The 14,990-nt window shown below is 37.6% G+C and overlaps 2 protein-coding genes across 7 annotated transcripts in view; one reads left to right on the forward strand and one right to left on the reverse strand.

Moving 5' to 3' along the window:
- Positions 1 to 14,786, reverse strand: part of LOC135108153 (uncharacterized) — a 17,532-nt gene extending 2,746 nt beyond the window's left edge. The window contains exons 1-5 of one of the 3 annotated variants that reach the window (XR_010272162.1): positions 14,601 to 14,786; positions 13,746 to 13,870; positions 13,443 to 13,576; positions 1,562 to 1,707; positions 1 to 1,012 (exon numbers count right to left, since the gene is read on the reverse strand). The exon at positions 1 to 1,012 is cut by the window's left edge and continues 203 nt beyond it. Coding sequence is in view for 1 of the 3 variants with exons in the window: in XM_064018900.1 (XP_063874970.1) it covers positions 1,562 to 1,707; positions 13,443 to 13,576; positions 13,746 to 13,870; positions 14,601 to 14,714 (519 nt within the window). In the remaining 2 variants the exon portion in view is untranslated. The remainder of the gene's footprint in view (positions 1,013 to 1,561; positions 1,708 to 13,442; positions 13,577 to 13,745; positions 13,871 to 14,600) is intronic. The other 2 variants (XR_010272163.1, XM_064018900.1) reach the window with 2 other exon arrangements.
- LOC135108165 (uncharacterized) lies at positions 1,547 to 11,563 on the forward strand. Of its 4 annotated transcripts, none has more exons than XM_064018930.1 (6): positions 1,547 to 1,687; positions 8,274 to 8,606; positions 8,999 to 9,112; positions 9,375 to 9,552; positions 10,744 to 10,811; positions 10,959 to 11,558. In XM_064018930.1, exons 2-6 carry the CDS (start codon positions 8,580 to 8,582, stop codon positions 11,016 to 11,018), a joined length of 447 nt encoding a protein of 148 aa, XP_063875000.1. In that variant the 5' UTR covers positions 1,547 to 1,687; positions 8,274 to 8,579; the 3' UTR covers positions 11,019 to 11,558. The 4 variants fall into 4 exon arrangements, with proteins under 4 accessions (XP_063875000.1, XP_063874992.1, XP_063875009.1 ...); XM_064018922.1 differs by lacking the exon at positions 1,547 to 1,687 and adding an exon at positions 2,154 to 4,737 and having other exon boundaries at positions 10,959 to 11,563; XM_064018939.1 differs by lacking the exons at positions 1,547 to 1,687; positions 10,744 to 10,811 and adding an exon at positions 2,154 to 4,737 and having other exon boundaries at positions 10,959 to 11,563.
- Positions 14,787 to 14,990: the final 204 nt, after the last annotated feature.

Consider the following 14,990-nt stretch of genomic DNA (forward strand, 5'->3'; position numbering starts at 1 on the left):
GAGGAGGAGGAAATAAGTGAGGAAGAAAAGAAGAATGAATAAGAGGAGAAGAGGGAGGAGGAGGAGGGGGAGGAGGAGGAGAAGGAGGAGGAGGAGGAGGAGGAGGAGGAGGAGGAGGAAGGTCTGTAGATAAAGGAAGATAACGAGGACGATGTAGAGGTGATGATGGAGGATAAGGAAAAGTAGAGGGAAGAAAATGAGAAGCAGAATTAATAGGAGATGGAGGAGGAGGAGGAGGAGGCTTCATGAAGGAGTTCCATAGGCTACAAGGAGCAGAAGTTATTTGCGAGTCTTCTGCGGAGCGTACGTGGCCTGAGTTGATGAGTCCTGGCTGGAACCGCATACTGGGTCCCTGCTCCTGCTGGCTTGTGTGAAGAAGGCCATGAAGGAATACTGACCGGCTATCACCACCATCATCTCTGCCACCGCTACCTGCATCCCGAGCACCCTCCCTTATCACTGCTCCTGGATCCTCAGAGACAGTTGCTGGTGACAGTGCTGGGAAGGCATTTACCATATGGTGATGTGCGGCAGTCGACTGGTGGTAGGAATGTGGGTTATGGAAAGGTAGATCATGATTTCCGGGTGATTCCCAGCCCCTCCATATCCCGAAGCAGTTGTCATTTTCTGTCGCCGGTCTACCTTCAAGCTTGCACGTCTGATCTCTCACACCATCACCCTCCTGAGTCAACCACTGCCACACTCGCTCCCCTGCCACCTGATGGCCACGATTGTCTGAACAAACTCTGTTGAGCTCTGCATCTTTATCTGACACATCATGCAGTACGTTAACGCTTTCTTCCACCGGTGCTGCACGACGCCATATTCCTTGCTGCCCCATCACATCACCATAACCATCATTGCCTTTCCATTCCATCCCCTGCCACATCTTTTTCTCTGTGGCAATAAAAGGGGATTTTTTCTCCACGACAGTCCCACAGAGCGTCTCATCCTGCATCCCTGCCAGCTCCATCATACCCAAGTTGTTCATGGAGTAACAGGGAACCACGGGCTGGGGACATGCAAACACGGTAAACCATTAAATGTGCTTACAGGTAAATAGAAGGTTAATACTTTAGATCAGGTCCTGTCTGTGTGTGATGAAGACTATGGTAATGGTGATAGTGATGGTGATTCACGCAGGTTAGAGATATATTTTTTGGTGTTATTAATGTTGGTGATGGAAATGTCGTGGTGTTGAATGTGATGACGGTGAAGTGATGGTAATGGTAATATACTGAAGGGAATACACCTATCTTCCTATTTATGTCCGTTGTTACAATACCTCGTCTCGATAAAAAAAAAAATATTCATACATTGGTGTGTGTGTGTGTGTGTGTGTGTGTGTGTGTGTGTGTGTGTGTGTGTGCACTTGAATGGAGAGAGAGAGAGAGAGAGAGAGAGAGAGAGAGAGAGAGAGAGAGAGAGAGAGAGAGAGAGAGAGAGAGAGAGAGAGAGAGAGAGAGAGAGAGAGAGTGAGAGAGAAAGAGAGAAAGAGAGAGAGAGCTTTCCAATGACCAATAACTAATCTGAGGACAGGTTTTCAGGTATGTAAAGTCACCTGTGGTGAGGAGAACGTGGAGGACGGGAGTTGAGATGTGCTGTCACCCTCCCCCTCCACCTGGCCACTGCACTTGCTGGGGTCACCGTACAGTTGGCGGTGGCAGTTACGGATGAGAGACACGAGGTAGTGTTGTGTGGGCTCACCTGAAGGAAAGATGTTCTGTCTTAATATCAGGAAAAAATATACTGAATCTCTTTCTTTCTCTCTCTCTCTCTCTCTCATCCTCTCTCTCTCTCTCTCTCTCTCTCTCTCTCTCTCTCTCTCTCTCTCTCTCTCTCTCTCTCTCTCTCTCTCTCTCTGTGTGTGTGTGTGTGTGTGTGTGTGTGTGTGTGTGTGTGTGTCTATCTTACATGAGTTATACCAAAACTCACCTTGTAGGAACATTTAATTTGTGTGTGTGTGTGTGTGTGTGTGTGTGTGTGTGTGTGTGTGTGTGTGTGTGTGTGAACCTCACACACACACACACACACACACACACACACACACACACACACACACACACACACACACACACACACACAAAAAAAAAAAATAAAATAAAATAAAATAAAATAAAATAAATAAAATAAAATAATAAATAAATAAATAAATGTCCCTACAAGGTGAGTTTTGGTATAACTCATGTAAGATAAAAAAAAAAAAAAAATGAACGTTAATTACAGCTCCAGAAAGGATTTACTTCTCTCCTATAAAATTAGGAGATCTGAAACATTCATGATGGTCACTACGAATGTTGAGAAGCCTGGATACAACCATTAGTAACAATCAGCTCGGTAATAGTTGTTTTCTGAATTTTATTATTTCAGAAAGTGTTTACGTTGCAGGAATAAAGGTACTAGGCCTTGCTGGCGCCCGAGAGTATAAGAAAGGCAGGAAAAGTGAGTGGTGAGTGTGTGGGGCGACACTGTACCCTCCCCACGGTTTTGGAGGACAAAGTGAAAGATGGAGGCGGAAGGAAGGGCCAGTGAGCTGCGTATGCTTGACCTCTGAGTGGACGTAGGGGTAAAAAAAAAAAAAAATGATACGTTTCGGAAATAACTTGTATCGTAAGTAGAGAACGTGCATCCGTTAAGCAGCCGCGCATTGCAAGGCCACGAGAGTACGTGGTATGATCGCAAGTGACACGTCCGGAAATTAGCGTTTAATTGCGTGTGTCTTAATAGAAAAAAATAGCTGATTTCCAAATTATACATCAAAGTATGACCTCGTCTAGTTCAGGAGAGTCCTTCGTATAGTAAAACACATCAAGACGTCTCAGTGTAGATATAAAGATCATAAAGTAATAGATATAAAGATGTAAAGTGGATAAATAAATAAGAAAAAGTGTTAAATCATTAGTGTGAGGCCATTTGTGTGTTGTAAAACACACAAAGGCGCTAAATTCTGTCCACCAATTAGAGGCAGTTAGGCTCATTACCGCTCATGTGCAGTCTTGAGTTCAATATATTACTTTACGACCGCTGTTTACTTACTGTATAAAACATCTGTGACCAGGGTTGTGTCTTTGAGCCAAACTGTGACCAGATAACACGTCAGGAGCGGTCAGACTTGCCCTTCACCTGAAGCACCACCATCTGCGCCTTTGCCTTTGCTTATTACTTGTGAGTGTTGCTTGTGAGTCACCATTGCCCCTGTTCCTTTTTTGTCAATATTGATACTCGCTATTACGTATGTGCGTCTTATTGATAGGTATATAGTGTGTATGAAAACTCTGTATTAGTTCCTCATGCATCTGCGAAATTCCCTTGATCCTTGATGCTATACTCGTAGGTTAGTTTATTTATTTATTTATTCCGTTATGTAAGAGGGACACTGGCCAAAAAGCAAGGTTGAAAAGAATAATCGAAAATTGGAGGATTAACTGGTAGCATCCTACTCTGCATCTTCTATATATGTTACTTTATCTATCATAAGCCAGTATAAGCCTAAAATCATCACCTGACATTTTACGTCAATCCAACAAACGTATTTAAAAATTCGCGACCACGTTGATGTTTTTGGTGTAACATTGTTGGAGAAGCGTGGTGGTAGTGGTGGTGGTGGTAGAGGTGGGACGTGAGGACGTGAGGATCTGTCACTGACCTTGCGATGGCTGGCTTACCCTTGAGCAGTGGTGGGTGAAGGAGATCGAGGGGAATGAGGCAACCACGACATCAGGGAACAGGTGTGTGAGGGGACAGGGATGAGGTAGGATGAGATGAGACGCTTCGATGCCTCTACTGTCCTTCCCTACACACACACACATCTGTACGTGACATTCCTGTTAGTTTATTTCTTTGGTGGTTGTTTTTCTTCTGTTTTAATATTTTTTCTATTGTTTATTTATGTTTTGTCCCTTGTTTCTTTGTTCGATGGTAATTTAGTTATTTATTTTTTTGTAGAACGTCAGTAAAACGTAAAGGAAAATCTGCCCTCCGTCCTGTAATATTTGGGAAAATGTTAGGTTTTGTAGGATATCTCGTCTTACCTCTCGCGCTCCCTCCTTCCTAGGCATTGAAAAAGTGCGGGAAATTTGAAGGTTTATAAATGCACTGGTGTGTGAGTGTTATTGCTAGTTATCTCTCTCTCTCTCTCTCTCTCTCTCTCTCTCTCTCTCTCTCTCTCTCTCTGTCAGTAGTTGCACAGGTCTTCAAGGGTATTTTTACGGTTTTAGTGACAGATTAACATTTCTACATTAATAACAGGAGAAACACCATTGAAAACCCTGATAATCATCTTTATAGCTTTGAAAAACAGTCGTGAGGAGAGAGAGAGAGAGAGAGAGAGAGAGTAGGAGCATTTCAGTTGAGCCTATTCTGCCCTGGTTCGTGTTTGCTGCGGTGACACGGTGCCGCACTGAGTGAAGATTGCGTTCATAATCACTTATCGGGGGTGGAGTGGGGAAAGGAGAGTCAGGAAGTGAGGATATTTATATTATTTGACATATTATTTGATAGCATGTCAACTTTTGTGTGTGTGTGTGTGTGTGTGTGTGGGTGGGTGGGTGGGTGTTGGATCAGTGACAGGTGGCGCTGGGGAGTTACCACGGCGAGCGGCTGGCTGGCTGCAGTGTTTTGGTCAGCACTGGTCAATCTTGCCCTACACGCTCTATTAACCAGTGTTTCCGTCTTCCCGACACCTTCTTCCTGCACCAAGCACCGTCAAGCATCACCAGAGACGCACGAGTACGTAAGGTGAGTCCAGCGGGGCCAGTCTCTCCTCAGTCAGCCTTACTGCCTTCACAACACCCTAATCCTCCCTGTAGTGTCTTGTATTCGTTTATTTAGGATTCATTATTCGTTATTTAGTTTTTTTAGGGGTTAATTATTTATATTTAGGTTTTGTTTACGTCTGAGTCTGGAAAGAGTTGGAAATTTATTCAAATATTTAATGTTCGCCAATATGTAAACAAGCCCTCAGCTGTGTTATTAGCCATTATTTGCCTCGTCTCTCACGTATTGTAAGCCTAACATATCACAAGATGGATCCACATGTCTAGCCTTCATATCCGCTGGTCAGATATATCCGTCATTGCCTGGTTTTGGTGTTATATAGGAATAAATAAGGCAACATGGCCGCCGGCTCCCCCACTGAGGTCGCCGCCGAGGGCCGCCATGATGGACTGGCACCTGTTCCGGCTTGTTGGTTCCAATATTTTTTTTATTTTTCTGAATTAATTTATTTGGCTTGTATAGTAAGATTTTATGGTTTCTAAAAATATTTCGTTGCTTTTGAAGTGTTTTTCTTGCTTCAGTTAAGTAAATGTGCTGAATTTGGTGTTGTTTTTTTATGTAAATAAGGGGCAGTTTGTACGGTGAAATTTACCCAGCCTGGTTTTTGGCTTTTTTATTTGAGGCTTTAATGAAGATTTTATTGCTTCAAAAAATCGTTTATGATTTTTAAAGTATGTTGCGTTCCTGTTGAGTTAGGTATGTGTTATTTGAATAGGCTTATTGTCCCGTTGAAAGTGGTGATTTTGTCATTTTTTAGGTTCTTTATTTTTTTATTGTAGCTTGTAACTAAGTGTGCATTATTTTAAAAAATAGTTCAGATTTTTTAAAATGTTTTTTTACCAGTGTGAAGTGGAATAGGTGGACTTTTCAGTGTTTTTAATGGTGTCAAAATTTCCAACACTTTTTCCATATTTCACATAATATTTCTTTATAACTACTGAGACTGGAGGTGTTTTGATATTGTGAATATTAATTAAAGTAATTGTCAAGTCAGAATATATAATGCATTCGAGCCTAGCTTCATTTTTTCTATGGGTCAATTTCAAAATGAAATACGTTACGTACGTATGGCAGCGGGGCGCCGGCACCTCGCCTGTGACGTCATCAAGGATTCGGGACTTTGGTCTGCTCCAGTGTCTCCTCAATATTTACCGTAATTTCCAGTGTTTTCCAAGTGTTTCCAGCTGTTTGTAAAGTCAGGCGTGTAGATAGTTGTAGTAGAAGGAAGAAAATAAGAGAAATGAAAGAGGAGAAGGAAGAAATAAAAAGAAATGGAGGAGGAGGCAAAACAGGTAAACAATATTTAGCTTAGTTTCCTTTGCTGCGCTGCAGTTCTCTGTAATATTTGGTGTGTTTTGGGTGTTTTACGTGTTTAGGATGTATGTAGGAATGTTGTGGGGTGTTTAGAGTGTGTTTTGGTGGTGTTTAGGTGTGTTTTGGGTGTATATTTGCTGTTATCATTGTGTTTTGGGTGAATTTTGGGTGTTTTAAATGTGGTTTAGGATGTTTTTAGTTATATTTTAAGTGGTTTGAGTTGTGTGGGGTGTTTTGAGTATATTGTGGGATGTTTTTGTGTGTTATGGGTGTGTTTGGGGGTATATTGAGGTGTGGTGAGTTTGTTTTGGGTTTATTTTCTGTTTTAAGTGTTTCGGTGAGTTTGGGTGTGTGTGTCGGGTCTTTTGAGGTGTATTTGATTGTGTACAAGTAGTTTTGGCTCTTTAAGAGTGTGTTTGTGGTGTTGAGTGGTGCTTTAGGTGTGTTTTGGATGTTTTGATGTGTTTTGGGTGTGTTTGATGAGTTTTGGGGTGTTGTGTATTTTGGGTGTTTTAAATCTTTTGAGTGTGTTTGGATGAGTTTTAGGTATATTGGGGTGCTTTGAGTGTGTTTTGGATAAATTTAGCGTGGTTGGGGTGGGTTATTTGGATGTTTTTAGATGTTACGGGGTGTTTTGAGTGAATATTCAATATTTGGTTGTGTTTAGGTGAGCGTAGTGGGTATTTTGGGGTGTTGTGCTGTGTTTTGGTTGTGTTTTGGATGTTTTGAGTGTATTTTGAGTGTGTTTTGGTAAGTTTTGTTGCATGTAGGGATGTTGAGTGTTTTATATATATATATATATATATATATATATATATATATATATATATATATATATATATATATATATATATATATAATGGAAAGGCAATGAGAAGAGGGACAAAAGAACATGGGATGCACTGCCTGTGTTCATACCAGGATCTGATGTCAGTTCTTGTGAAGGGCCAGAATGCATATTCCTGAAGTCTGGAAGGAGTCGTCCGCCAGCCTGTATGGACACTAGGCTGTAGCTCCAAAACTAACTGTAGGATTCTCTCTAAAATAGTCTCATTGTGATTCTCGCACAAAATTACCTATACGTAACTTAATCTAACCTAACCTAACCGCTACAAGAGTAAATGGGCCGAAACATTACCAGACTTCGGGAATATGCCTCCAGAGGGATACGGGTTAAGGTCGCTTCAAACACATCAGTGCTGTATTCGTTCCGTGCTGTTCAGTGCTTCAGTGTCAGTAAAAAAAAAATTCATCATTTTGGAATTCGGCGGAAGGATTTACACACGTCCGGCGAAGTACCGTGTTTTGACTGAAGTGATTGTTACATCTCCGTTCCGTGAAATGGAATATCGTCGTCACTGGTATTTTAAAAATTTTCACGGATGTCGGACAAGTGTTTGAAATAAAATAGAAGAAATTGAAATGGTGATAAATACTCTTTTTAATTGATGTAATTAATCACATTGTACATTATACTTACCACAACACACCACATCATAACACACCACACCATACCACACCACACCACACATCATTAAGCAATGTCATCAAACAGTTTTTGGACATTCTTAAGTACTGGAAAATTTTTGTTTCATCATTAATTAATTCCTCGTACAGAGTAGCAAAATCTTCAATTTCTCTTTTTCTTCCACGTTTCATGTACCCACTTTTCTTTTCTTTATTTTTTGTTAAGCAAGCATCTTGCTCTTCATCAAGAATTATGACAATCATAGCCAACTCCACGTCTGAAAGGATATGTGTGCATAGACGTCACGAAAGCGACATGGATATCACTGAAAATAAACCTATACGATACTAATACGGCACTGATAGGTGTGAAACCACCTTTGAGTGTACTATTCAGATAGTGTACCCACTATCTGCCAATTTCACTGGGACAAAAGCACAATTAGGTGATTGTTAAGAAAAAGAACAACAATAATAATAATAATAATAATAATAATAATAATAATAATAATAATAATATAATACAAGGAGTTAAGCCATCTATATAGTTAGCTAGATTGATATTATTATTATTGTTATCATCATTATTACATATCAATGTATTGTGACATTATTATTAATAATATGTTATTATTATTATTATTATTATTATTATTATTATTATTATTATTATTATTATTGTTATTGTTATTATTATTATCATTATCATATTTCAGCCATCCAACATCAGAACAGTATATGAATATGGCAAATGCTGTTTTGACATCATTTCCTGCCTTCCTGAGAAACAGTGATCTCGAGGAGCATGAATTGCAGCTGCAATGGAAATTGCGCATCCAGCGCAAGTTTCAGAATTCAAGAAAGAGGCAGGATTCCTCAGTGACTGAGGTGACGTCAAGGAAAAAGAAGATCCCTTGCATAGCGCCAAAAGAGACTACGTAAAGGCTTACCTTCCACCAAGGCCCCATTCAGAAGATGATGCGTCATTAAAGAGACATAGACAGTGGCTTGCTCTACATTGGATGAAGAAAGATCCCGAGTTAGATGAGGTATGTGATATTTGTATGCTTGATTTATCTTTTTTATATTTCAGAGACTTCTTTACTGGTGTTCTTTAAAAATACCTGCTCTTATGTAAGCAATTTCAATGGTACTGGTGGATAGCCACTGAAAAATTATGCTCATGTATATATATATATATATATATATATATATATATATATATATATATATATATATATATATATATATATATATATATATATATATATATATATATATATATATATACTCGTATATATATATGTATATATATATATATATATATATATATATATATATATATATATATATATATATATATATATATATGAGGGAGAGAGGGAGGCTGGCGGGACAGTCAACTTATGAAAACTAATTTTACTTTAATGATTTTCCTCAGGCAGAACGCCTCATGCAGTTGACACTCTCTGAGAGACGCAAAAAAATAATCAATGGGAACATTCTTGTAGCAGAAATCCTGAACTTGTATCCATGGATTCAGACTTTTGATGGCGTAAGTGTGTATATATGTACACTTTATGGATTTTGCTACATATTGTTACTAATTGTCAACTTTATTTGTAGGGCTATAATGTATATAGCTATTTATATTTTATAGTAGGTAATTGATATTTAACTACCGGTACTTCCATTCTCCCTCTCAGGCTCAAAGGCCTCAGTGACGGGAGATAAGCACTCATAACTAAGTACAGTTATTGCAGATGCTCATCTCTGTAACCTTCACTTATAATTATTTGATGCTTATATCTTTACAGATAATCAAGGAGTTCCTGAGATTAGAACCACAAGCGGATGAACCAGACCCAAGAGTAGCAGTTTTGAAAGGGCTGGAGAAATATAGGCTCCCAATAATTGCCATTCTCAAAAAAAGAAAAGCAGTTCCTCTGTATATGGAAACCTTACTTGAACTCTATGACCACGATGAAAGTCAATGTGAGTAATGTCTAGTTCAACTTGTTCATTTCAGTAGCTGGTAGCAATTTAATATATGTATCTTTTCATCATTAGCAATGCATCTTTCACTTTTATAAGCCTAGTATTCATGAAACTATGCTGCATGCAAAAACCAAACATTGTATTAAGCATGACCTATCTAACTGTAATGCTTGCACCAATTTCTATAAAGGTACTCATTTAATTGTTAAATTCCTGCTCTTCTATCAAATTTTTGGCTGAGTGCTATGGCTAAATAATTGTTTGCAGCATAAGTGATGTTAAAGATTTTAATAGGTGTAAAGCATCTCTCTCTCTCTCTCTCTCTCTCTCTCTCTCTCTCTCTCTCTCTCTCTCTCTCTCTCTCTCTCTCTCTCTCTCTCTCTCTCTCTCTCTCTCTCTCTCTCTCTCTCTCTCGTAAGGAAAGACATTATTTCTAGTGTAAATAAACCCAATAGGCTGTCCAATTTTAAATTTAAAATGTAAATATTATCAATCTTTTTAGAATTGTTAGCTGCATCCTCTTCCCTTGCAGTCCAATAAGACAGGTCACTAATTCGCGTGGAGATAGAATTCTTGGAGTCACCTTTGCCAGCGCTAGCGCAAGTGCAAACAGTCTGATAAAGGTTTGTTCCATGGTTGTGGTGAAGTTCAGTACTTCTCACACTGTTTTAGTGGATATGATGAGAAGAATCGGAGGTTCGGAACATCAGTGCGTTATGTCGGGGCATGTAGGTTCAGCTGGAGTTTTCTTTCTTTCTTTTTTTTTTTTTTTTTTTTCGATCAGTACTCATCATATTCTTACGAGGACTTGCTAGACGAAGCATTACTGCATTATGATATTACCCAAATAGTGTCTCAAGTAAAAAACATAACCGCATACTTGTACACAAGATTTGCTGCTTTGACACAAAGGACAAAAATCATTAGTATACTGGTCGTTCTGAGCATTCAATCAAAATGCTTGTCATTCATATAATTAGTAGAACCATCGAGGAGCTTTATTTTTGTTAATTCTTATGTGATAAAGCAATAATTACAGGAGGCTTTTAAAAGATTGGTACTCAAATTAGTGGACTGTCCTATTGGATGTGACCATATCTTCACTTTTTCCTTACACAGTTAATTTTCTTTTGTTTATTTGATTTACTTATTATCATATTCATTTATATATTTATTTATTTGCACCAGATGCTTGCTTAGTTATATTGGGGTTACTTCACCTGCTTGGAGAAAGGAAAGACTCCATTTTTACTAAGGTTAAATTTCAGTACCTTTGATTTTAGACTGGTGTGTATATATTGAAATTTCTGAATATATTATCACCTTAAGATATGCATCTACATATAAATTTTATTTTAATGTCAAAATGTTATTAATGTTTACACTATTATTTCTTCCTTAAGGTACCAGAAGAAGAACTAAGAACAGGGCAGTCTAGTGTGTATTTGATGGTGCACCTGTAGCTGAACCAACATGTATTTCTATGGCTGTAGTCTCATTGGTAGCAGGGCTTTATGTTTTAATATTGAACACCCAAAAAATTGTGAACATTTCCTCCGTTTCACAACATCCCATCTCTTAGGTATCAAGTATGACAAAGGTAACACTTCAAAAACAAGATCTCTACTTGTAAAACTCAATGAAGTAAAGACAGAATTGAGCTACAAAAATGCATAAATCTGCTTCCAAATATATTCAACTCCACACATAATGCCTCTCTCTCTCTCTCTCTCTCTCTCTCTCTCTCTCTCTCTCTCTCTCTCTCTCTCTCTCTCTCTCTCTCTCTCTCTCTCTCTCTCTCAAACACACACACACTAGTCAATTACTAGTTAAAGATTAATCAGTGAAACACACACACACACACACACACACACACACACACACACACACACTAGTCAATTACTAGTTAAAGATTAATCAGTGAAATAAATACATAACATTATGTTAATAAGTTTTCTAAAAGGAAAAGGAAATACTTGTACTTCCCCTTCCCCCCACCCAGTATTCATGAAATCTTACTGAATTGTTATCTTATGTTATATATATATATATATATATATATATATATATATATATATATATATATATATATATATATATATATATATATATATATATATATATATATATAATGAATGGAGAGTAGACACTCTCTCTCTCTCTCTCTCTCTCTCTCTCTCTCTCTCTCTCTCTCTCTCCAAATGGGGAAGTATTCTTCATGTACCATATGAAGCATATATTTTTATTTTTTTTTATGCATTTTTTACCTTTTTTTTTTTTATTTCTCTATGTTACTGCAAGTGATACGTGAAGCTTCTTTATTACTGTTCTGAGCATTTCTGTAGATTTGTTTAGTTAGTATATCCCATAGAAATACTCATTTTCTTTTTTTGTGTGGCTTTAAAGGATTAATGGTGACATATGGATATGATCTGGGTTAAAAGCTTGTACAAATAAGGTTAAATGTCTATTTTTGCACTGGTTGTTTCCCTAAGTTTCTTAAAAGTACTGTGATATAATGATTAGCAGTGGACTAATTAATTATTCTTTACAGGGTCTGTAACTCCTTACATTTAATTTATGTTAACTTTACTTACATATTTTTTCCTTTAGTTTATGAATGGGAGGAAGGTTTAATATTCATATCTTAAGAGATGCTTACTTTCTTTTCCACATTGCAAGTTTTAGTGATTAATACTCACAAATGTGTATTATTTACTTAATGGCTTGTCAAAACAGGTTGTTTTTGTGTTGCTTTTTTTTCTCATACTAGGATGAAGTGTTACTAATGGAGTTTATTTTTTACATCTGTTTTATATATCATTACAGTTTTGAGGGGAGCTTTCTGTTAAATGTTCAAGTGAAAAGCATATTATACTATAGATGATAAAAATTAGTGTTTATTTTATTTATTTATTTTTTTAATGCAATGAAATGGAGGGAACATTTAATTGTATATGAATATATTGAATTTATTACCTATTTCTTTCCCTAACCTTCAGACAGCAGTAGCTAGCTGCTAGTATTAAAGGTACTAATGATTCATCATCTGCCTAAGAAAGACTAACTAATTAGTCATTTAATTGACTAACCTATGATCCACTTTACTAATGTGGTTAGTAGAAGCAGTGAACAGTACGAAGGCATTAGTCAGATATATTTGAGTAAGACCATACTCAGGTTGAGTGCTCAGTTAGTCACAAATTGACTAACATTATGTTAGTCACTGTGACTAATGCTGCCACTCGTTCTAGACCCCATGGGTTTTACTAAGAAAAGTTAGTCAGCACGACTAACTTTGGTTTTGTGTGCAGCAGCAGCTCAAAAATTAAGCTTCCTCTAAGCTTAAGCAGAGCGAATCATGGTATCAAATACTTTCATTCTTTTAATTAAGAACACATTTCGTCCGTCCAACCGCCTTAAGGCACCATTGCAGCTGGATGATGTTGAATACTGCGTTTGGTAGGAAAACATCAGTCCACTCACCCCTTTACGAACTCGCTATGGAACAATATTGAGTCAAAGAGCACAAAATTTACTCATTTCCCTGGTGCGCTTGGGAAGCTTTTACTACATCCGAGTAGGACATGAACAGGGAATAACAGTGTAAAGCCAACAAAATACATCAGTACAGCTGTAAAAGAAAATAAAGATATCCCAGGCTCTGTAAAAGTATCAGCGATCACGACACCCATGCACTTTATTTTGCATAGTACGAGTATGTTTTATCTCGTTTCAAGAAACGATGCTCAGCAAAAACCGGCATTTTTGGTATACTAGCCGTAGAAGTTATATACGAGTATAATAAGTTCATTGAAAGGCAACAAGTCTTTTGAAATCTAAGATGTCCTAATAATCAATCACAACATGAAAAACGACATTACTACCTAGTTCATCACTGTGTTGCTGCTTATCCTGCTGCATCCCCCTTTTCTTGGAGGTAGCGTTACTGGCATTGCTGTTACTACGTTGTCGGGAGGGCGTCAGGTCATCAGGGTGGAGCAACCCTGGGATTTCTAATCTGGCAAATAAATTATATATATATATATATATATATATATATATATATATATATATATATATATATATATATATATATATATATATATATATATATATATATATATATATATATATTGCTGCACACACACACACACAGAGAGAGAGAGAGAGAGAGAGAGTGCCCGTACCTTTGCCTCTTTTTCCTCCGCCTCGTCTCCTCATTTTGTTCCTGTTCTGTCATCTCATCGCCGACGCCAGGACCAAGGTTGAATGGGTTAATAGTGATGTCTGCAAGGGGATGTCTCTCGTGTACCTGCAGTAATGACTGTAGTTGTTGAGGTTGACAAGGAAGACCATTTGACTCAAGCTTCTTGTGTTCACAGCATTAAACAGCGTTAGTGAACGTTCCTGCTGAACTGAGTTTGCTGGTGGCATAATGACTTTGTCCTATCCAAAGCTATCTAACTGTTTGCATCATCTGCTAAGCGCGTCAAATTATTTGTATCTACGCATATTCACCACTGGATGTGGCTGCAGCTGAGCTGTTGCAGCAACCATGTTGTATTTTTATTGTTAACAAAATGTCATGCCATCGTGAGACTTCAAATAAAATCTCGCGCCTCATAATTCCACATTATATATTTTCCCATGATTCTCCAGTAGACATCACACTTGTTGTTAATTGTTATAAATACTGTAGCCGCGCTCTTTCAACATCTTATAAATGCTAAGACTTGTTTTATTCATGGAAAGTCAATATTTATTTGCATCCCATGCTATCATGACGAGGCTCATCACTGACAAGGATTGCAAAACTGAGAATGGCTTGCTTATTGTATATTGTACACATCTGCCCAGACTTCAGTGTTGTTGTGTGCCCTCCTTCGGTCTTATTTAAACATTACGCACTTTAATAGCCTATTGTGTGTGTAGCACGTGAATACACCTCCCAATGGCAAGTCTCCTCATGTTGTTTTCTTGCTAACACTTGTGTTTGACTAACGTCACCTTTTACATTATTTCTGTGTTTTCATAGTACTCACCTCATTTCTGTGTCGTGTCACACTTTTGTATTTGATACCAAATTTTACTCCAGGCATCAGTTTATCCTCCTTCTTCCATCTTATATCGCTAGCCAGCTTTCTTAACATGGCCATTTCCACAGCAGCTGACGCAACGTAACGACTACCGTTAGTTTCCTTTTTATTTTTATTTTTTCATGTTTATAATGAAAATTATATTAACGATTATAAAAAAAATAAGAATAACTGTTTTGATTATTAATGCATTTTTCAGTAATTTGATTGCTAAAAATATCTTTTCAGTTTGGTAGTATTGCCAATTTGCGAGCTTTTCGGATTTTGCTTTACTGTATTGTGAGGATATCCGTCTAAAAGTGTTACTCAGTTAAACAATTAAAACAATATGTTGAT

Source organism: Scylla paramamosain, chromosome 2, assembly GCF_035594125.1.
Source record: "Scylla paramamosain isolate STU-SP2022 chromosome 2, ASM3559412v1, whole genome shotgun sequence".
Classification (NCBI taxonomy): domain Eukaryota; kingdom Metazoa; phylum Arthropoda; class Malacostraca; order Decapoda; family Portunidae; genus Scylla; species Scylla paramamosain.